This window comes from Haliotis rubra, unplaced genomic scaffold (genome assembly GCF_003918875.1).
Source record: "Haliotis rubra isolate DU_JTF1 unplaced genomic scaffold, ASM391887v1 Scf307, whole genome shotgun sequence".
Lineage (NCBI taxonomy): Eukaryota > Metazoa > Mollusca > Gastropoda > Lepetellida > Haliotidae > Haliotis > Haliotis rubra.
Window position 1 is genome coordinate 561,451 of NW_025766977.1, and position 23,085 is coordinate 584,535.

The 23,085-nt window shown below is 39.3% G+C and overlaps 1 protein-coding gene across 1 annotated transcript in view; it reads left to right on the plus strand.

Annotated features, from left to right (window-relative positions):
- The window catches only part of LOC124282923 (protein O-glucosyltransferase 2-like), a 30,277-nt gene extending 9,582 nt beyond the window's left edge, over nt 1-20,695 (plus strand). Inside the window, exons 2-9 of the mRNA XM_046718973.1 lie at nt 10,623-10,828; nt 12,074-12,285; nt 12,980-13,057; nt 16,310-16,482; nt 18,237-18,474; nt 18,929-19,138; nt 19,899-20,008; nt 20,637-20,695. Of these exons, the coding sequence (XP_046574929.1) occupies nt 10,623-10,828; nt 12,074-12,285; nt 12,980-13,057; nt 16,310-16,482; nt 18,237-18,474; nt 18,929-19,138; nt 19,899-20,008; nt 20,637-20,655 (1,246 nt within the window). The 3' untranslated portion in view covers nt 20,656-20,695. The remainder of the gene's footprint in view (nt 1-10,622; nt 10,829-12,073; nt 12,286-12,979; nt 13,058-16,309; nt 16,483-18,236; nt 18,475-18,928; nt 19,139-19,898; nt 20,009-20,636) is intronic.
- Nucleotides 20,696-23,085: the final 2,390 nt, after the last annotated feature.

The following is a 23,085-nucleotide window of genomic DNA, read 5'->3' on the forward strand; positions in this document are numbered from 1 at the left end:
GATACTGTTACAGCTGTTATAACATGTAATCATTAATGACAGTGTTGCATGTGATACTGTTATAGCTGTTATAATGTAATATTACTGACAGTGATGCTGTTATAGCTGTTATAACATGTAATCATTACTGACAGTGTTGCATGTTACACTGTTATAGCTGTTATAACATGTAATCATTACTGACAGTGTTGCATGTGATACTGTTACAGCTATTATAACATGTAATCAATACTGACAGTGTTGCATGTGATACTGTTATAGCTGTTATAACATGTAATCATTACTGACAGTGTTGCATGTGATACTGTTATAGCTGTTATAACATGTAATCATTACTGACAGTGTTGCATGTGATACTGTTACAGCTGTTATAACATGTAATATTACTGACAGTGTTGCATGTGATGCTGTTATAGCTGTTATAACATGTAATATTACTGACAGTGTTGTATGTGATGGTGTTATAGCTGTTATAACATGTAATATTACTGACAGTGTTGCATGTGATGGTGTTATAGCTGTTATAACATGTAATATTACTGACAGTGTTGCATGTGATACTGTTATAGCTGTTATAACATGTAATCATTACTGGCAATGTTGCATGTGATACTGTTATAGCTGTTATAACATGTAATCATTACTGACAGTGTTGCATGTGATACTGTTATAGCTGTTATAACATGTAATCATTACTGACTGTTGCATGGGATACTGTTATAGCTGTTATAACATGTTATCATTACTGACAATGTTGCATGTGATACTGTTATAGCTGTTATAACATGTAATCATTACTGACAGTGTTGCATGTCTATTTTTAAGTTCCTATTTGAGAGATAACAATGTAACACTCTTAACGGAGCTTAATAGCCTCATGCTCTATATTGGTACTATAAACAGTGAAATATAGTCACAATGGCGTAGATTGTCTGCTCCAGACTTGATTATTTACAATATAACTAGACGGCATCATTTGGGAAATGTTTACTTCCATTATCTGCACTTTTAGGGCCAAATGTCACTAACTGATAGTGAGTGAGTGAGTTTAGTTTTACGCCGCACTCAGCAATATTCCAGCTATATGGCGGCGGTCTGTAAATAATCATGTCTGGACCTGACAATCCAGTGATCAACAGCATGAGCATCGATCTGCGCTATTGGGAACCGATGACGTGTCAACCAAGTCAGTGAGTCTGACCACATGATCCCATTAGTTGCCTCTTACCACAAGCATAGTCGCCTTTTGTGGCAAGCATGGGTTGCTGAAGACCTATTCTACCCTTCACTAACTAATAAAGTCCAGAACAAATTTGTAACATGTTTAGCGTTATACGTTTATGCCTCAATTGATTTGCAATAAAGTGTCATTGTATCCAAGGACGTTGATTCAAGGGCAGTGAAGCCTGTTGTTCATGTTTTATGATGGAGACGTGCCTGCCTGACACTTTTGATGACTGGTATTCACTGTTGAGAGACATTCAGTGGGAAAACTAGTGTTAATTTATTCAGGGAAATATAAAAGGCTTTTGGGAAAGAAGCTTTGATGGAGAGACATATAACGGTTTCATTCTGAACATCGTCAGAAGTTTTGCCTCTGAGTTACTGATGCTACTGTGGTCATCCTGGACGTGGGTACTGTCACTATGTATATTGGGTGAATGAAACTTACCCAATTGAACTGAGAGATTTAAGTACAGTCAGCTCCCGTTAATCCGACACTCATTAATTCTGACAATCACGTTAATCCGACAAAAAATTAGGGAACAATTTAAAACAGTGATAATTACTCTCGTTAATCCGACATTCTTGCGTTCCGACTCCGACACACCAATCTAGCAACTGATTAATGTAAATACATTGTAAAATATGCATGCAACAGTATGACGATGTTGACATTTAGTAAACATTGATATTTTCACAATAATACATTAATCCGACATTTTCATTAATCCGACATTTCCGTTAATCCGACATATTTCTCTGCAACCACAAGTGTCGGATTAATGAGAGTTGACTGTATGTATGTTTTTGTGCTACACATGTATGTCAAAATGCCAGCGTTGTGCCATCTTTGTGAAAACACAATACGCCATGAGTAAATTTTGCTTAGACATTACACTATAACTATGGATGAGTGAGTGAGTATGGTTTTACGCCGCTTTTAGCTATATTTCAGCAATATCATGGAAGAGAACACCAGAAATGGGCTTCACACATTGTATATTTGTGGGGAATCGAACCCGGGTCTTCAACGTGACGAGCGAACACTTTAACCACTGGGCTACCCCACCGCCCCATCTATAAATGAAGGTCAAGCACATAACGAAGGCATGAATAACATTACAGTTGGATACAGTAATTTGGAACAGGAATCATTGCAGTATAAGGAAGAAATATGAGCAACCAGTCATGAATAAAGCCCGGAAAATAGTTGTATAGTTCCTCAAAATGAATAGTGGCATAGGACACCATCTTGTCAAGTTAGTGAGGGAAAACTCAAAACCTGAGAAACTGGATGAAAAGATACATTTAACATATTATTTTCATTTATATAATGGCCCCCAGGTTCATATTGATGATACTGTAGTCTGTACAACCCTGTTAGGACTTGTAACAGGCAATTTTGCTTTCATGAAGTAAATACATATGTTTGTACATCTTTACAGCCAATTCAGGCTTACTGTGGATGAATTGTGGATACTCTCATAAATTTGTACACCCAAATGGCAAGACTGAGAAAACACCTGAATGGTTCTAAACTGCATTCAAACAAATCACTGATCCTTTGTACATAGCACAAAGAAGTTAGGTGTCAGTTGAGGTCATGAACATGAACATGAAATTATTAGGTCAGAAACAGTATTATATGAGCCAACAGTATGTTTTCATGTGGTTGTTTTGCTTAAAAAAGTGTAGATATACATACAACAATGTGTATGTTCCTTCTCTTGTCTGGGGCCTTCTGAAATGTCTCATCGCTATATGGCCACAATATTGTCAAGGTGATGTCATGTTTGAACTACCCACTTTCTCCTTCTGAAATGTATCATCGCTACATGCTACAATATTGTCAAGGCGTGGTCACATTTAAACTACCCACTTTCTCCTTCTGAAATGTCTCATCGCTACATGGCTACAATATTGTCAAAGCGTGGTCACATTTAAACTTAGTAACCCAATTTCTCCTTCTGAAATGTCTCATCGCTACAACATTGTCAAGGCGATGTCATGTTTGAACAACCAACTTTCTCCTTCTGAAATGTCTCATCGCTACATGGCTACAATATTGTCAAGGCGATGTCATGTTTGAACAACCAACTTTCTCCTGAAATGTCTCATTGCTACATGGCTACAATATTGTGAAGGCGATGTCACATTTGAACAACCAACTTTCTCCTTCTGAAATGTCTCACTGCTACATGGCTACAATATTGTCAAAGCGTGGTCACATTTGAACTTAGTAACCCAATTTCTCCTTCTGAAATGTCTCATCGCTACATGGCTACAACATTGTCAAGGCGATGTCACGTTTGAACAACCAACTTTCTCCTTCTGAAATGTATCATCGCTATATGGCCACAATATTGTCAAGGCGATGTCACATTTAAACTACCCACTTTCTCCTTCTGAAATGTCTCATCGCTACATGGCTACAATATTGTCAAAGCGTGGTCACATTTAAACTTAGTAACCCAATTTCTCCTTCTGAAATGTCTCATCGCTACAACATTGTCAAGGCGATGTCATGTTTGAACAACCAACTTTCTCCTTCTGAAATGTCTCATCGCTACATGGCTACAATATTGTCAAGGCGATGTCATGTTTGAACAACCAACTTTCTCCTGAAATGTCTCATTGCTACATGGCTACAATATTGTGAAGGCGATGTCACATTTGAACAACCAACTTTCTCCTTCTGAAATGTCTCACTGCTACATGGCTACAATATTGTCAAAGCGTGGTCACATTTGAACTTAGTAACCCAATTTCTCCTTCTGAAATGTCTCATCGCTACATGGCTACAACATTGTCAAGGCGATGTCACGTTTGAACAACCAACTTTCTCCTTCTGAAATGTCTCATCGCTACATGGCTACAACATTGTCAAGGCGATGTCACTTTTGAACAACCAACTTTCTCCTTCTGAAATGTCTCATCGCTACATGGCTACAATATTGTCAAAGCGTGGTCACATTTAAACTTAGTAACCCAATTTCTCCTTCTGAAATGTCTCATCGCTACAACATTGTCAAGGCGATGTCATGTTTGAACAACCAACTTTCTCCTTCTGAAATGTCTCATCGCTACATGGCTACAATATTGTCAAAGCGTGGTCACATTTAAACTTAGTAACCCAATTTCTCCTTCTGAAATGTCTCATCGCTACAACATTGTCAAGGCGATGTCATGTTTGAACAACCAACTTTCTCCTTCTGAAATGTCTCATCGCTACAGGGCTACAATATTGTCAAGGCGATGTCATGTTTGAACAACCAACTTTCTCCTGAAATGTCTCATTGCTACATGGCTACAATATTGTGAAGGCGATGTCACATTTGAACAACCAACTTTCTCCTTCTGAAATGTCTCACTGCTACATGGCTACAATATTGTCAAAGCGTGGTCACATTTGAACTTAGTAACCCAATTTCTCCTTCTGAAATGTCTCATCGCTACATGGCTACAACATTGTCAAGGCGATGTCATGTTTGAACAACCAACTTTGTCCTTCTGAAATGTCTCATCGCTACATGGCTACAATATTGTCAAGGCCATGTCACGTTTGAACAACCAACTTTCTCCTTCTGAAATGTCTCATCGCTACATGGCTACAACATTGTCAAGGCGATGTCACTTTTGAACAACCAACTTTCTCCTTCTGAAATGTCTCATCGCTACATGGCTACAATATTGTCAAGGCGATGTCATGTTTGGACAACCAACTTTCTCCTTCTGAAATGTATCATTGCTACATGGTTTCAGTATTGCTGATACAATGTGAAATATTAACTCGCCCACTTTAACAGATAGGCTGATCCAAACAATTTGTTTCTGATACATTTTTTCATTCTTTGCCAAGTGAATGAAATATTTTTGGCAGGAATGTCATGCAAACAGCTGTGAAGAACATTTAGGGAAAATATTGTTTTGAAAAAATAATAGTCACATAAGTTATGGTACTGGGCCTAGATTTTCAAATCTCTCTTAGAGCTAAGATAGTCGTAAGTGCCATACATTAACATTAACTTACGACTTTCTTAGCGCTAAGAGAGCTTCGAAAATCTAGGCCCTGGTGTTCAGGTAGTCATAGTTCTACAATTAGTGTACTCTTCCACAATGCAATATTACTAGTGAAACTGTCTAATAGTATAGCTTGGGAGTTCTGGCTCATGATGCACAAAACGTTCGTGACGTTACGACCCATTGTTACTCTATAGTTTATTATAAGCTTATGAATGGCGTTACTCTACAAATGCTTTGTGTAAAAGGACCCTGGTACTTGTTACTGTCAGATTGTTATTGGATGTGAAGACGATGTCAGTCTTACATCAGTGTTTCCTTTGTGACAGTCACATCACTGAGGTGTGAAGGGTGGAGTAGTCATGATATTCAGTTACCGGTTTCGGAAACTCTATAGCCATTATATCTAGTTGTGATCTGGTAAATTGAAATAATCGAACATTGGTCGCAGTGACAAAACGACTAAGCAATCGATCATGTTTTCTCATAATCGAATACTAAAAAGTTTGGAACACTTGTTTGCATTAACAATATTTTTCACACGATTGGTTTTGTCTGTGTCACTAATTTACATTTCATAAGCACTACAAGCTGGTTCCAAGTCATGATTGAATTTAAGACTCCAGGAAATTTATCTTCCTAACATACTAGTCATCCTTTAAAGATGTGAAATTTGCAAAGAACCCCAAAGAACATGTTTTTTTGTGCATTAACAAACATAACCAGGAATATTTGATGCATGACGCCAACCAATTTTTTTCGATGATTGATCGGTTGTAATGACCGTTGTAACTCTATAGTTTATCATAGGCTTATGAATGTTGTAGCACTTTGTGGAAAAGGACCCTGGTACTTATTACTGTCACAGGACTCCCAGATAATTTTTCAACATCAGGAGTACGTACTCCTTATTTTTGCAATATATGAGTACTGGAAAACAATAAGAGTACATTTAGAGTACTGAATGGAATTTAATGGTGTATCATTAAACTTGTGCTTCATTTCATATATGCATGACAGCATTGCTACTCTGGTGTAAACGGTCAATAAACAATTAAACAATACATTTTCAGATAAATATGTCTGTAAATGATTCTAAGACCGTACACAATTGCTGTGGTGCGTATCTGCTACGTTTTCTAAATTATTTCCTACCGTATCGTGTATATTTTTTATCCGTACATACGCTGATACGTCCCTTATCTGTAGCCCTGCGGTCAGATTCTTAAGGGCTCTCAAGATGATTTTCACCTGTGACAGTCAGAGCACTAAGGCATGAAGGGTGGAGTAGTCATGATATTCAGTTACCGGTTTTGGAAACTCTATAACCATTATATCGTGACATTATATCTGCTCAGTAGCCTTGAAAACATTGGCTATGTCCTAAAATCATGTGAACTAGTTTACTGCCTCTGTGTCTAGGTTTCCTGCAACAGATGGACCAGGGCCAATCATGTAGATGTGTATGGAAGTGACGGATCAATGGATGACAGTTGGATCATTCATTATTGAATGAGTGAGTGAGTTTAGTTGTACGCCACACTCAGCAATATTCCAGCTATATGACGGCTGTCTGGACCAGACAATCCAGTGATCAACGGCATGAGGATCAATCTGCGCAATTGGGAACTGATGACCTATGTCAACCAAGTCAGCAAGCCTGACCACCCCATCCTGTTAGTCGCCTCTTACGACAAGCATGGGTTACTGAAGGCTCATTCTAACCCGGACCTTCACAGGTTCGTCCATTATTGGGGGTGTATAGAAGTGATGCATCATTGTTAGACAGTTGGATCATCCATTATTGGTGTGTAAGTAAGTGATGGATCAATGGTAGACAAGTAGGATCATTCATTGTAGGGGTGTAAGGATGTGATGGATCAATGGTAGACAAGTAGGATCATTCATTGTAGGGGTGTAAGGATGTGATGGATCAATGGTAGACAAGTAGGATTCATTCATTGTAGGGGTGTATGGAAGGAATGCGTCAATGATAGACAGCTGGGATCATCCATTGTGACCGTGTGACATACTGAATAATTTGAGATATATAGATTAATGAATTGGTAGGGGTGTAGGGAGGGGAGTAAAAATCATGTCATACTGTATAATACTTGTGGTCTAGATAACCAGTGTGCTATTCTGAATAATATCATGTTGGGGTGTACATAGCGAGATCAACTAAATAATGCTTTGTTAGGGTATAGATAGCCAGTGTGCTACACTGAATAATACTATGTTGGGGTGTATAATTTGTACTTTTCTGAGAAAGTGTGACATTTGTAATATACTGAATACTCCTATGTTGGGAAAGGGTGGAGTGAGGGAATATGATATACTGAATATTTATGTGTTTTCATAGACAGCTGTTTTTGCAGCCTTTATCTGAATCTGAAATCAATATCCTTACATGCACAGAGCTCACAGTGACTTTTTATAATACAAGCTGGTCTTTCATTACTACTCAAATAGCTATAGATAGCTTAACAAGTCATGTACTTCGAACTATGTTTAGTTAAAAAAGGCATACACCACACCCACATCAGGGTGTGGAAACAAGAATCAGGTGGATCATTGTCAGTCAATGAGTACTTTAGTCTCGTTTTCCTTTCAGTTATAAGTCAGTAATTCACTGGACCAGCAACACTGAACAATAGTAGTTATGGTTAAATGCTAGTCCCCTAATCCAGTTAACCTAGCGATATCAGTGACCTAGTTACTCAGCCTTCCCATAAGAGACCTTTCATAATTTAGGGGGTGGGTGGAGTGTTATGATGATGTTTTAGGGGGGGGGGTTCACCCATTTTGTTCTGGAGAGGTAGGGGATCAGCAATTTTGTACATTAAAATATTCAAAAATTATGCTTAAAAATTATGGGAAGGGGAAGGAGGGGGGTCATTGATTTTGTACATGATATGTGGGAGGGGGCACTTACTTTGTACATAAATTTCAGGGGGATCATTCACATTGTACATGCTTCTGCATAAAAATCATCGTCATCACTAAACGTGTCACGGCATTCAATCCCACCAACACACACACACACACACACACACACACACACACACACATGTATTTTACATATATTGCCAGTCGTCACATTGATGTGATCAGTGATTAATGTGTAATTTGTCTGCAAGCTGCCTGTTTATTTGCATCAGTGTCAGCGGACAGACTTGTAACACCCTTGTTTTATGATACACGAGATATATCATGCATATAAATACTGGCAAAAGTGAATATTGAAGATGTCCTCTGAAGTATGACTTACTGTTGAAAAGGAGTCTGGAAATAGAACTTGAGATTTGTCTCTGAATTGAGTAATGAGGTGTGGCTCTATTGAACCATGGGGTGCTTACAGAATGTCAGGTTATGTCTCTTTCACTCTTTGTTATGCAGCAATAAGAGTTTGTTCAGTTAAAGTTATATATAGGATTTCACCAGAGGGTCTTTTGGTATCAAATATATCAACACGAGTTGATAAAATTTTATGTCTGTGAGTGTCAATATATTTGATATCAAAAGACGCAAGGGTTAGATTCTATTTGTCATTTTTTCAACGTTTTCCGTTCATAAACAGTTATAAGCAGTGTCTCATGTGTGATAAACACTGCTCATTGACTAATGTTGCAGAGCGATTTGTGAAACTGGTGATATCGCGAAAGTTTGCACACACATTGATCAGGTATCATAGCTGCAACTGAATATACTTTTACCATGTATCTGACTGACTGACTGACTGAGTTGGTTTTACGCCGCTTTTAGCAATATACCAGCAACATCACGGCGGGGGACACCAGAAATGGGCTTCACACAATGTACCCATGTGAGGATTCGAACCCGGGTCTTCGGCGTGACGAGCAAACGCTTTAACCACTAGGCTACCCCACCACCCCCATATATCTGAACTAGTAAATGCTTGTAACATACGTTCTTCAACAGCATCAAAATCTAAGAATTACCTCTCCTGTGAAGATCTAGGTAAGAATCGGTCTTGAGACACGACTAGTAGGATTGGGAGGTCTGACTTTTTCAGTTGATTCATGCATGTCGTTGTATCCTGGCTGTATAAGATGATGTCGGTCACTGGATTGTGTGCTTTAGACTTGATGATTTACATATGGCTGGAATATTGTTATATATACTGCAAGGTTGAGGTCAGAATATTGCAAAAGATAAATTGTAATAATTAAGGTATAAGACAATACTGACTGACTGACTGACTGAGTATGGTTTTACATCGTTTTTAGCAGTATTCCTGCAATATCACGGTGGGGGACACCCGAAATTGGCTTCACAAATTGTACCCATGTGGGGAATTGAACCCGGGCCTTCGGGGTGACAAGCGAATGCTTTAACCACAAGACTACCCCACCGCCCGGTATGAGACAATACTCTCACAGAGTACAAGGTGATTGAAAAGGGTGTTTTCAAGGCAGCAAGATGTTCTGAGTAGCTGAATATTTGAAAAATAATCCCAATGTATCCAAAAGATAGGTCAGATGGGTTTTTTAACAAAACTGTATGCTAGCACAACTTCTCTCATATATTATTTAGGAAAGGTAAGCTTCTTGACCTTAAATGGTACTCTCAAGTCATTCTTTCAGTCAAATCTTTGAATGGCATTTAGAAGTGGAAGGCATAAGAAAAGCAAAATTTATGGATGTCAACTTCTGCTGTATGTTGAGTTTATCCTGACATTGTCAATGGGAACTGTATGTTTGCTGTCAATTTGACCCCCATTTTGTAGTACTCTATTGACATGATTGAAGACAGTATCACACTCAACATCAATATCAATCAGTGTTTGCCCTAGGCATAAAAATTTAGGAGTCATCATGACTCCCTGGTGTCATGAGAGGGAGTCATGGACATGTTTTGTGGAATCAACTTCAGTTTGAAACTTTCATCAACACATCAACTGTGATTGTTTAATAACGACCAAGAACATGGTAAGGCAGGTCAGGTATTTAATCAGCACTGAGCAGTTAACTGGCAAACATTTAGTTTTAGAACTTTAGATTATCTGAACTAAGGGCCCCGGTAGCTTTGAGTCAACAATGACGCAAGCTTTTTAAAATCACTGCGTATTTGAGATAATTTGTGCGTAAAATACGCAGGTTTCCTGTATCATGGCAAACACTGATCAATACGATGTTTCATATTTTGAAATTTACAATGTGTGCCATGACAATAGTTTTGACTGTAAAATACAGATTTCATTCCAAGAGCTTATGGAAAAAGTATGAATCATGATGCAAGCTGAAAGGTTTTGTAAGTTTCAGGAAAAATCAGTATCATGGGTACATTGCCTTTGGAAACATTTACTGTTATTAGGGGTTCAGCATTTTTTGTAAAATTTTGATGTCATTTTTCAGGTTTTCAGATTCAGTTGGAGAAAAAGCTTTTGCTGTGACTATACATACGAAGTCGAATGATCGAGTGCGTGTGTGGACACAGGTTCTGGACCGGCATGATGGGTCGTACATTGTCAGGTATCGCATGTATGAGTCCCCCATGGATCTGGAGATAGATGTCTTACACCAAGGAAGACATGTGGCTGATTCACCGTACACCCTGAAAGGTCTGTATCTATTTCTGTTTGAATGCTTAGTGATCCTACGTATAACACACCTGTGAAGAACCAGGTTGGAATTGGTCTTCATGTTGGTCTTCATGATGAATCACTGGATTGTCTGATCAAAAACATTTGAATGGTTAAATGAATCAATTTCAATCGACTACTGGATTGTTTGTTAAAAAATCTGAATATTTACAGGCCGTATTAATACAACTGGAGTATAAGTAAGCCTGGCGTCAACAAGAAATGAATGTTTCCAATATCTGCGTTAAAACAACATTCACTCATTCCTAAAACTCATTTTCATTTTCATGATCACTGGTGCATATCAGATGTGTTAACATTGCTGTTATTAATATTCTAATATAATGAAAGAGTTAAATGAATCACGAGTATGCTATAGAAACGGGTCAAAGATATATATGACATTTTGATCTCATTCATACAATCCCAACTAACGCACCTGTAGGTATAAAAGACACTTGTCTGGTGGTTACTAGTTATCAAACCTTTCAAGTCCCACGATACAGGTCATGATGACTGAACATTTTAGTGGCCGGATATGTTATTGTCAATACCTTGATTCTGTTAGAGCGGAAGGGAGACAGAGGCATAATATAGGATACTGCTCCCTATACTTGTACAATCTCTTCACAGTGGTACTTTCCAGTTGAGGGGTGGTTGGGTAGCCTAGTGGTTAAAGTATTCCTTTATTCCAATGACACGGGTTTGATTCCCCACATGGATACAATGTGTGAAGCCTATTTTTGGTGTCCCCCATTGTGATATTGCTGGAATATTGGTAAAAGCAGAATAAAACTATAACCACTGAATATCTCTTTAACACTGTTAATTTAATAATTTTGTTATTTGTTTTGTTCATCTTGTGTGTCACATTATGCTCTGAGAAGAAGCGTTTGTGGTTGGCCAAACAATTCATCTTTGGGTAATGTTACTTTACGTATATGGTCGGGATCGGGTGGTCCGGCTCTGCTGACTTGGTTGACACGTGTCATTGTATCCCAATTGCGTATCGATGCTCATGCTATTGCTCACTGGATTGTCTGGCCCAGACTTGATTATTTACAGACTGCTTCAGTATAGCTGGAATATTGTGGAGTGTGGCGTAAAACTAAACTCACTCACTCACTTAAGTATATCACTATCACTATATGGTGGTCATCAGAATAATCTGGATTCTGGAGTGAACATGGCCCTGGATTATTCCCCAATGACTTGTTTGTGCAGGTATGGTGTACCATGAGAAGTGTGACTGTCCACAGCCCGACCTTGACCAGTGGTTCAAGGACATGGACTGTCCAAGTAGCTACAGACAAATTAAACAGGACTTGGGGATCTTCCAGGACATTGACTTCAAGAAGGTTGCCAAGGAAGCTGTAGAGAGGTTCAGTGATGCTGGCAGGCACAGCATCTGTCATTATAAAATAATCAATAACAAGGTATCTTGGCAGAATATCCATCAATCCAATACCAAATCTATTACACTGTTACTGATAGCTATTGATGCTGGTTTAAGCATTGTAATGATTATCCCATTTATTCATCTTTATTCTTCCAATGAAGATCCGGGTTAGAATTGGTCTTCAACAACCCATGCTTGTCAATCATAAGAGGCAGCTAACGGGATAGGGTGGTCAGGCCCGCTGACTTGGCTGACAAATGTCATCGTATCCCAATTGTATAGATCTATCTCATGCTGTTTCTCATAACAACACTTAGCATAGCCCCTGACCATCTAATTTATCAATTCCATCTACCAGTGAAGATCTGGGTTAAATCTGGTCTTCAGTAACCCATCCTTGTTGTAAGAGGCGACTAATGGGATCGGTTGGTCAGGCTCGCTGACTTGGTTAACACATGTCATCATATCTCAGTTGCGTAGAACGATGCTCATGCTGTTGATCACTGGATTGTCTGGTCCAGACTCGATTATTTACAGACCGCCGCCATATAGCTGGAATATTGCTGAGTGTGACGTTGAACAGCAAACAAACAAACTGTAATGGAGAAATATGTACCTAATTTGCATTTTAAGATCTCTCAAAACACATTCCCATAAAATGCAACTAGATAGCTGGGTTTCAAAGAGTTAAGTCTCTAAAAGTAACTTATGAGGGATGATGACATTTTCAGATTTACAGGAAGACCTACGGGGAACATGTAGGCTTCAAGATGTTTTCAGATGCACTGCTCTTGTCTTTGACACGCAAGGTACGTCACATAGATAACCTGTTCTAATTTTCATATATTTACAGAGCTACAGATAACTTTTAGGATCGTTGAGTTATGTACTCACTTGTGTTCATCTCAATTGGGTATCCTAATTTTCTTTTGAGTAACCAAATAAAATTGTACCCACCTCACTCAAACTCATTGGGTATTTTGCCATTTTCTATTAATTGTAAACAAATAAAGTTTAAATGTTGGTTTACTGGTTGGTCTGTAATATGAGACACAATAAGAAAGACTACAAGTTGCCAAGTGCATGTGCTGAAATAGAACCACCAATATTTCTCAGTTATTTTATCTATCTACCGGTACACAAGCTAAGATTTGACATTTTTGTGTGTACACATGTAAGATCAAATTTACTGAGTATTTCCAAAAATTCAAGCATACTTGTGCGCAATAGACTTAAGAGTAATTGAGTTTTCACATAAATATATGTGTAATTTACGCAGATACGCAGCTTATCTGTACCTCTGTATTTATATATTGTTGTTTTAAATTTAATTGGATGATTTATTTCCTGCTATCGGGTGAGTCCTTTAAGCATGAGGAACCTGAAAAACAAAGATATCTCAACTTCATTAGTTTAGAAGATAATTTGTGCTTCTTTAATTATTCAACATTTTGATAAAATGAAAAGTTCTAATGACATGAGTATGAATTTTGTCATGTTGGGAACAGTTGTGAAATTACTGCAATATTTCATATTTCAGGAAGTACTCACACAATACTTAGATTGAATATAACAGATGATAGCAATGAAAAAAAGATATTGCCAAGTGTCTTGTAGATGTTCTATGTAGTTTTGTAACGATTCATCGGTAGTATTGATGTTTGCATCGTCAACTACACGATACGAGAGCATCGATACAAAACACATTTAGGCAATATATCAGGATATGTATATCGCAAGGGTCCATGATACATCAATGTATCGCCACGAGAGATGATATATCCCATTACAATTTAAATGCTACTTAAAGTTGTAAGGAGTATTGCATTAGAATAGGAAGGGGAGTCTCTTTGAAGTTATCCTGAATTTTAGGAATGTGTGTCTGCTAATGTGTGAACATTTTTCAAACTCTGTTAACTGTGGAATACTTGTCTTCAAGTAATTTAAATATGTTTTCGTTGTTTGACAAACAACACCATTTATTAACAACTATGAACGATATCTAAGCTTTGATAAGAAAGAGAACAAAGAGAAGATAACATTTAGAAAGCATATTAAGAGGTTTTTTTCAGTGATTCTGAATTCTGATGTAAATTACACCAGTCTAAGTAAACTTAGGCTCAGTATTATTTGTTACACTACTATACTGCGTCTTAACAAACACTTGTTGAAGGTCGCGTCAGGTAACCTTTGAGTGACCTATGACCGTCCAATCAAACGCGAGACAGACGAACGGATTTAACCAATCAGACAACGGCTTTTATTTAGGGTTTGGCGGAACTTACAAAATGGATTCTCTCTTCCCCGGTCGCTAACACTGATCTCATAACAAATGAAAACCTGCATAAAACACTGATATATGACCTGCAGAATATACGGTTTTGGGTTTCTGTTGACATGGCTATCATTAGCTAATATTTCCGCAAGCCGACATCCTTGAATACTGACAAAACACTATTCTCAGCGACTGTTTACTCACTCTTGTGGCGTGCTCCATGTGCATCACTCGGAAGCGATCGTACAGAAAATAGCATTCGGAATCATTCGGGTACAAAACTTTTTCGAGGTAAAAGTTCAAAAGGTATGTGCGAATGTCAACTTTTGCGATTTGGTAAGCTGTTTTCTGATTGGTCCATTGAAAAGGTCAGCTGACGCGACCTTCCACAAGGTTTTGTTAGACTCAGTATAGCAGTGTAACGAATAATACTGAGCCTAAGTTTACTTAGACTGAAATTACACTTGTGAAAGCATTGGTGAAGAAACACAAGTTCCCAAGGGAAACTTCAGTTTGAAACTTATATGTTAGATCAGGGTATATTGAATATGTTTGACTGTAGTTTCTTAAGCATTAAATGCTTAAACTTTATTAGATGAACAGCTTTTTAAGTGTGTGTGAATGTAACACAAGTTCTGCTGTATAACAAAATACAGATTCCGTCACTGTATCTATCATATTGGCTCTGTTATTAGAAATTGTAAAGTACTCAGATACGTATTGTATCGGCCCCATAGTATCGTGATGATAATCATCTCGCAGGTTCCTTGCCAATACTTTCATGATATGTCGTAAACCGGTATCGAGATATATTGTCTTGCCACTTAGGCCACGACACACAGCTCCAGTTGTATGATATGCCAAACAGATGTGTAGGTAAATAGTGCAGGATAGAATAGCCTAAGACATTGTTGCACTAAATGACAGATTAGGGACCGTTCATAATTTATGGCTAGGGGGTGATGATGAATTTTATGGAGAAGCATGTACAATGTGAATGACCCCACCCACCCCTAAAATGTATGTACAAAAAACAATGACCCCCACACACACACACACCCTTTCTATAATTTTAAGCATAATTTTGTAATATTTTTATGTACAAAATTGCTGAAACACACCACACACACACACACACCACTCCCCTATAGTCCGTTTGCCTTCATTTTGGACCAATGAATTGCTCACTAACACAAACTCTAATACTTGCAACAAAATCAAATTTTTCACAGTCAAATGAAATCGACAGATCAACTCTGATGATTTGTCTCATAATTTTGGACACCCGAATAAAAAAGTTGTATAACAAACGATTATTATTTTGTTGTTACTTTTTGCTATTCCTTACGAGGGAGAACCAAATGCTGGTAGAACAGCCTGGTAATCAACAAGGGTGTGCAGTGCAATTTCAATTTGCATACCTGGCTGTTCTACTAGCAAGTGGTTCTCCCTCGTATGAAATAGCGAAAAGTGACAACAAAATAATGATCGTTTGTTAAACAACTTTTTTATTCGGGTGTCCAAAATTATGAGACAAATCATCAGAGTTGATCTTTCGATTTCATGAAACTGTGCAAAATTTTGTTTTGTTGAAATTATTAGATTTTGTGTTAGTGAGCAATTCATCGGTCCAAAATGAAGTCAAACGGACTATACCTCCCTAGAATAAAATGGGTGACCCCACTTACAATCATCATCATCCCCCCCCCTAGCCATAAATTATTAACAGTCCCTTAGTGCTGTTCAAACAACATTTAAAGCTGCATGTGTTCCAATTGTTTGTCAGGTCAAACTTCCTGACATGGAATTTATCATGAACTTTGGTGATTGGCCACTGGAGAACAGGAGGTTGAGCGAAAATCCCATCCCAATATTTTCCTGGTGTGGGTCAGATGATACTCGAGATATCGTGATTCCCACGTATGATATCACTGAAGCCACGCTGGAAATGATGTCACGGTAAATCCTTTTGTACCTTTCTCTTTTTATCGGTTTCACATGGTCAACACCAACTTTCCAAATACACCTTGGCAAACTGAAAAAAGGTTTTGCTATACAAGTATGTGTTATGTTGTTGTTAGTTAGTACCTCTTTTCTTCTTTTACCAATGTAGTCAACGTCAGAGACCTGCATCAATAATAATCATAATAATAGTTCTATGGCACTATTTCCAAACATAAGGATGCTCAAAGCACACAATCTGATCATTATTACCCCGGATAAACCAAGCTGCCTACGAGGCGCTAGAAGGTTTAATAGTCACACCGGGTACCCATTTTCTGCTGGGTGAACAGAAGCAGTTTTGAACAAACTTGCCTAAGATGAGACCACATGTATCACATGTGCTCTGTTGTGGGGCAGGACTGAAGTCCTAGAAACTCTCAAGAGTCAAGCTGCCAAACATGGTATCCCATCCAAGGACTCTCCGTGCCCAACTTTGCTTAACTTCAACTGATTTGTGAGTGAGTTGGGTTTTTACGCCACTTTTAGCAATATTCCAGCAATATCAAGGTGGGGGACACCAGAAATGGGCTTCACACATTGTACCCATGTGAGGAATCGAACCCAGGTCTTCGTCGTGACGAGCGAACGCTTTAACCACTAGGCTACCCCACCGCCCCAACTGATTTGTGATCTGAGCTCTATGTACAGGACCACACCAACACCACCATGGTGATATCACCATGAAAAAGCTTAAATACTGTTCATTGCGACATTAAACAACCCTCACCTCACCTCATATTTGTAGGATGAGAATCAGGTGGTCAGAAATGTAGACTTAGCTGATGCTTGTCATCATATCAAAATTGCATAGATCAATGATATTATTGTTAATTACAGGGTTAGGTGGGGTAGCCCAGTGGTTAAAGCGTTGGCTCGTCACGCCGAAGACCCGGGTTCGAATCCCCACATGGGTACAATGTGTGAAGCCCATTTTTGGTGTCCCCTGCTGTGATGTTGCTGGAATATTGCTAAAAATCGGCATAAAACCAAACTCAGTCAGTCAGTAATTACAGGGTTATCTGTTCCAGACTTGATTATTTACAGACTGCTGTAATATAGCTGGAATACTGCTGAGTGTCGAGTTAAGGAACAAACAGACACACAAACAAACACTGCTTTGTGATCAAAGGATGTGGATACCAGTGTTGTGGGCATTGAAAGTTTTAGGAAAGAAATAAGTGACACTGACCTCCAGATGTGTTGTCTGGAAGCACCGTTATTGCAATGTTTGAATGTTGAGATGAAATGGTAGGCTCTTCCCAAGGTACGGTACAGTATGTATTGCAGTACAAGGCCTTCGGTTCAGTATTTGGGGCGGTGGGGTAGTCTAGTGGTTAAAGCATTGGCTCGTTCGAATCCCCACATGTGTACAGCGTGTGAAGCCCATTTCTGGTGTCCCCCCACCATGATGTTGCTAGAATATTGTTAAAAGCGGCGTAAAGCCAAACTCAGTCAGTGAGTGAGTCGGTTCGGTATTTGAGATATGATCATAATGCAGAAAATTGACAACAAGAGTCAAACCTAGATATATTTTGACAAAATGATTCGATTTCTAGACATTTTAGAAAAGGTTTAAAAAGTTTAATAAAATGATGGTACTAAAACCGAAAATACCGAATAATTTTTGGATTACATTATGGTATACGGAACCGAAGGCTACTTATACCGAGGTGTATCGTATCACCCCTATTCGAATGTGTATTTTTCAGAGTGACGCTAGACATATTCTCTGTCCAAGGCAACACTGGCCCCAGGTGGAGGGACAAGTCAAACGTGGCCTTCTGGAGGGGACGGGACAGCAGGGAGGAGAGACTGCAGCTGGTGGAGATGGCCAAGCAGCACCCCAACATGATCAACGCTTCACTCACAAACATGTTCTTCTTCCCCAAGGATGAGGAGAAGTATGGCAAGATTGTCAAACCTGTGTCCTTCTTCAGTTTCTTTGAGGTATGTGATAATGTGTATGTATTTGGGTGAGTGAGTTTAAGTTTACGCCGCTTTTAGCAATATTCCAGCAATTTCTGGGGACACCAGAAATGGACTTCACACATTGCACCATGTAGGCAATCGAACCCAGGTCTTTGGCGTCATGAAGCGAACATTTTAACCACTAAGCAATGTATCTGAAATTTTTTAACTTCACCTGGAGTATTGCCATCATTATCTATTTTTATACTAAGTTGAAATGTATGAATTTGGATGTTTATATTATCTATTTGCTACTTTGTTGGAGTAAGATTTACATTGCATCCCATAAACTTTGTTGCTAAATGTAGAGCACATTGTTGGCCCTAAGGTGGTGGAATTCACTGTGGAGAGTTTTGCTTACGGCTTCATAAAGAGCCATAATATTGAAGCTAATTCTTTCCTGAAACTGAGAGGGTCATATGAATGTTTGCAGCACAAGTACCAGCTGAACTTGGACGGGACTGTGGCTGCCTACCGCCTGCCGTATTTGCTGGCTGGTGACTCCACAGTGCTGAAACAAAACTCCCACTACTACGAACACTTCTACAGAAACCTGGAACCATATGTTCACTATGTGCCTTTCAAGAGAGATCTCAGTGACCTCATGGAGAAGTTAAAGTGGGCAAGGGAACATGACAAGGAGGTAGGTGCTGCAGGTTTGACAAAGCATGGTCAGGGATTAGATGTAAGTCAGGGTGAAGCTGCAGTCAGTACAATGTCAACCATATTTCAATAAATCTTCTCCACTGAGACAGATATGATTTTAATGTACAGCACCAAATGCATGCTCAAAGCTCTCTATTACTAATCCCGAGATTGAATCAGTTGGCCACTCAATTTTTGTGATGAAACTCACAGAGATGAAATTTTGGTGGATGGATTTGTTCCAATGTGAGTGGATGAATTTATAAATGAGATAAGATTGGGGATGATAAGGATATGTCAGTGAGATAAGATTGGGCTGGCTGGACATGTTGAGATGGGTCACCTGGATTTGTCTGAGATGGGTCACCTGGGCTTGTCTGTGTGGCTGGATGGACTTGTTGAGATGGGTCACCTGGGCTTGTGTGTGTGGCTGGATGGACTTGTTGAGATGGGTCACCTGGACTTGTGTGTGTGGCTGGATGGACTTGTTCAGATGGGTCACCTGGACTTGTCTGTGTGGCTGGATGGACTTGTTCAGATGGGTCACCTGGGCTTGTCTGTGTGGCTGGATGGACTTGTTGAGATGGGTTACCTGGGCTTGTCTGTGTGGCTGGCTGGACTTTATTCAGATGGGTCACCTAGACTTGTCTGTGTGGCTAGAAGGACTTATTCAGATGGGTCACCTAGACTAGTCGGTAACTCTGGACATGTTCATATGGGTTGTGTGGACTTGTTCACATATGTGGTGTCTGTTACAGGTACAAGAGATTGCCCATAATGCTCAGGAGTTTGTTCTGTTACAGGTACAAGAGATTGGCATCAGCTGGCTCCCGTGGACATTTTTTGCTACCACACAAAATTGTACAGCGTAAGTTTCTTTACCATATCCAGCGTTTAAAATTCCCACCTGGCCGACTGTCTGGAACGGTCTATTTTCCTCTCGGACGGTCAAATTTCAAAAGTAGCCAGTCTGGTGGTCTGGTAGATATTTTTACCCCTAACAGTAAATATTTCTTAATATCAGACAGGTTCTCTTGTCGTCAGTTTTAAGTGTTTACGGTACTATGATGATTATGTTAAACTACTTACGATTGGACAGTTCATGTTACGATAACCAATCACAACACATGTACTTTCAGTTTACCTAAACTCGGTGCATTGCCTGTTAGTGCTATGTAGTTCATTGCGATGCCTACAAACAGTAACCTGACTAACCTGATTTTGTATGTTTTTCTATTGTTGAAAACTGGACAGGCAAGTTTGTATCCAGGCTGGTAATGTTTTAAAGTTACCAGTCCGGCTGTCTAGCTTGGAATTTTGGGAGTTTTAAACACTGCCATATCCTTGTATTGTACTCATACTCCCTAGATCACTAAAGTGATGCCTGAGACAGGTATTCAGTTGTAGACTCATAATTAATCAAGCTGAAATTTACAAAAGAAGAAGATGATTATTTTCTTGTTTTGTAATTAATTACAGGTACTGTCTGTTTTCAGGAATACTCCAAATTATTGAAAAATAAACCAAAGAAGGACAAGTCTTTTGAGCTGGTAGAGCAAGAAAAAAGCCATGAAACACAGTGTGACTGCAAGTCATATAAGGTAACACATTTACCCACTTATAAGCCTAACTTTCTCAAACAGCACACTGTCTGTCTGTCTGTCTGTCTGTTCAATACCAAGCAAGAAACAGAAAGTTTCAGATTTTGACATGTTTTTTCCAATGACAATAAGTGAGAATTTGATTTGTGTTCTCATGACCTGCACTATATCATGCACAGCCATATTCCTGTAGAAAAATGATCTTGAATACAAGAAAACATGAATGGCTGCATGGTATGGGCATATACAAGGATATATGCTGTCAGTCAGGAATGGCCAGGAGGGCTTATTGGATCGTCTGACTTTGGAGAGTTTTTGTTTCTGGGCGGAGGATGGTGGGTTAGCCTAGTGGTTACAGCGTTTGTATATCACGCCAGAGACCCAGGTTCAGTTTCCCACATGTGTACAATATGTGAAACCCATTTCTGGTGTCCTCCCACCATGATATTGCTGGAATATTGCTAAAAGCAGCATAAAACTTCACTCTCTCTCTCTCTCTCTCTCTCTCTCTCTCTCTCTCTCTCTCTCTCTCTCTCTCTCTCTCTCTCTCTCTCACTCACTCACTCTCACTCACTCTCTCACTCACTCTCTCTCACTCACTCACTCACTCACTCACTCACTCACTCACTCACTCACTCACTCACTCACTCACTCACTCACTCACTCACTCACTCACTCACTCACTCTTGGCAGTCCATGCAGCCCAGTTGTCTCAGGTACTGTGGAAGGACACATGTAGTTATGGGTTCACCCTTGTTCCTTGGTTTGCCTGTACCATACCCATGATGGTGGGTTGCAGAGAAGTAAATGTCTAACGCCTGCATCACTTTGGGTTTTCTACCTGCAATATAACTGAAATACTGTTCCAAATAGATCAAACCCAACTCACTCTAGTGGTGTTCCGATTAATTAAAATAATCGAAGATGGTCGCAGTGACCAAACGACCATGCAATCAATCACATTTTCTCATAATCGAACATAAACGATTTTGGAACTACCGGTACTGTTTTAGTCACTGAAAAACTTGACAAGGGAACATATCTTAGAAGTTGTCAGGGCCTGAAAACGTGTTTAATTCTTAGAAAACTCACTTCACTAACTGAAAAGCCATGACTGAATATTTCTCTAAGACTCAAGGAAGTTTATGTACATGATATATTAGTCATCAGTAGTAAGTTGCATCATGTTATACATATCTGGAATAACAACCTGGATAGGAAAATCTGAAAAATGACACTAACCAATTTTTTCGATGATTGTTCGTTGGTAATGAAGCAATCATCAATTGTGAGATTTCAACCAATTCCCAACACTAATTCACCCTTCTGTTTCTATCCTCAGATTGTCCATGAAGAACTGTAAAGGACTGCTGGCCAGTTGACTGGGAACATTTAAGTCTGCCAAACCAAGTCTGTGATAAGGGTGCTGAGGAGACTCGACACCCACAACATGTTAGCTGTGTCTCCACTGTCTTCCTTCAGAGTGTCTGGTGCTCACATTTGTTTCGACATCTATCGTGTCAGCTTTTCAGTTTTTAAGGTTCTTGTTTTGGCAAAAGCTTTTGATGTTTTTAAAGTTCAAATATATTCTGGTTGGGCTGTCATGGCTGTATGGTGTTTGGAAACTCTATGTTGTTCATAGGGTTGTGGAAGCGCCCGACCAGCTGATCAGGTACATACTTGACCCATTAACCCAGTACATAAGACCTGATGTCATGGTACATAAGACCTGATGTCCTGGTACCTAAGACCTGATGTCCCGGTACACAAGACCTGATGTCATGCTACATAAGACCTGATGTCTTGGTACATAAGACCTGATGTCCCGGTACATAAGACCTGATGTCCTGGTACATAAGACCTGATGTCATGGTACATAAGACCTGATGTCCTGGTACACAAGACCTGATGTCCCGGAACATAAGACCTGATGTCCCGGAACATAAGACCTGATGTCCCGGGACATAAGACCTGATGTCCTGGTACACAAGACCTGATGTCATGCTACATAAGACCTGATGTCCTGGTACATAAGACCTGATGTCATGGTACATAAGACCTGATATCATGGTACATAAGACCTGATGTCTTGGTACACAAGACCTGATGTCCCGGTACATAAGACCTGCGGTACATAAGACCTGATGTCCCGGTACATGAGACCTGATGTCCCGGTACATAAGACCTGATGTCCCGGTACATAAGACCTGATGTCCCGGTACATAAGGCCTGATGTCATGGTACATAAGACCTGATGTTCTGGTACATAAGACCTGATGTCCTGGTACATAAGACCTGATGTCATGGTACACAAGACCTGATGTCATGGTACATAAGACCTGAT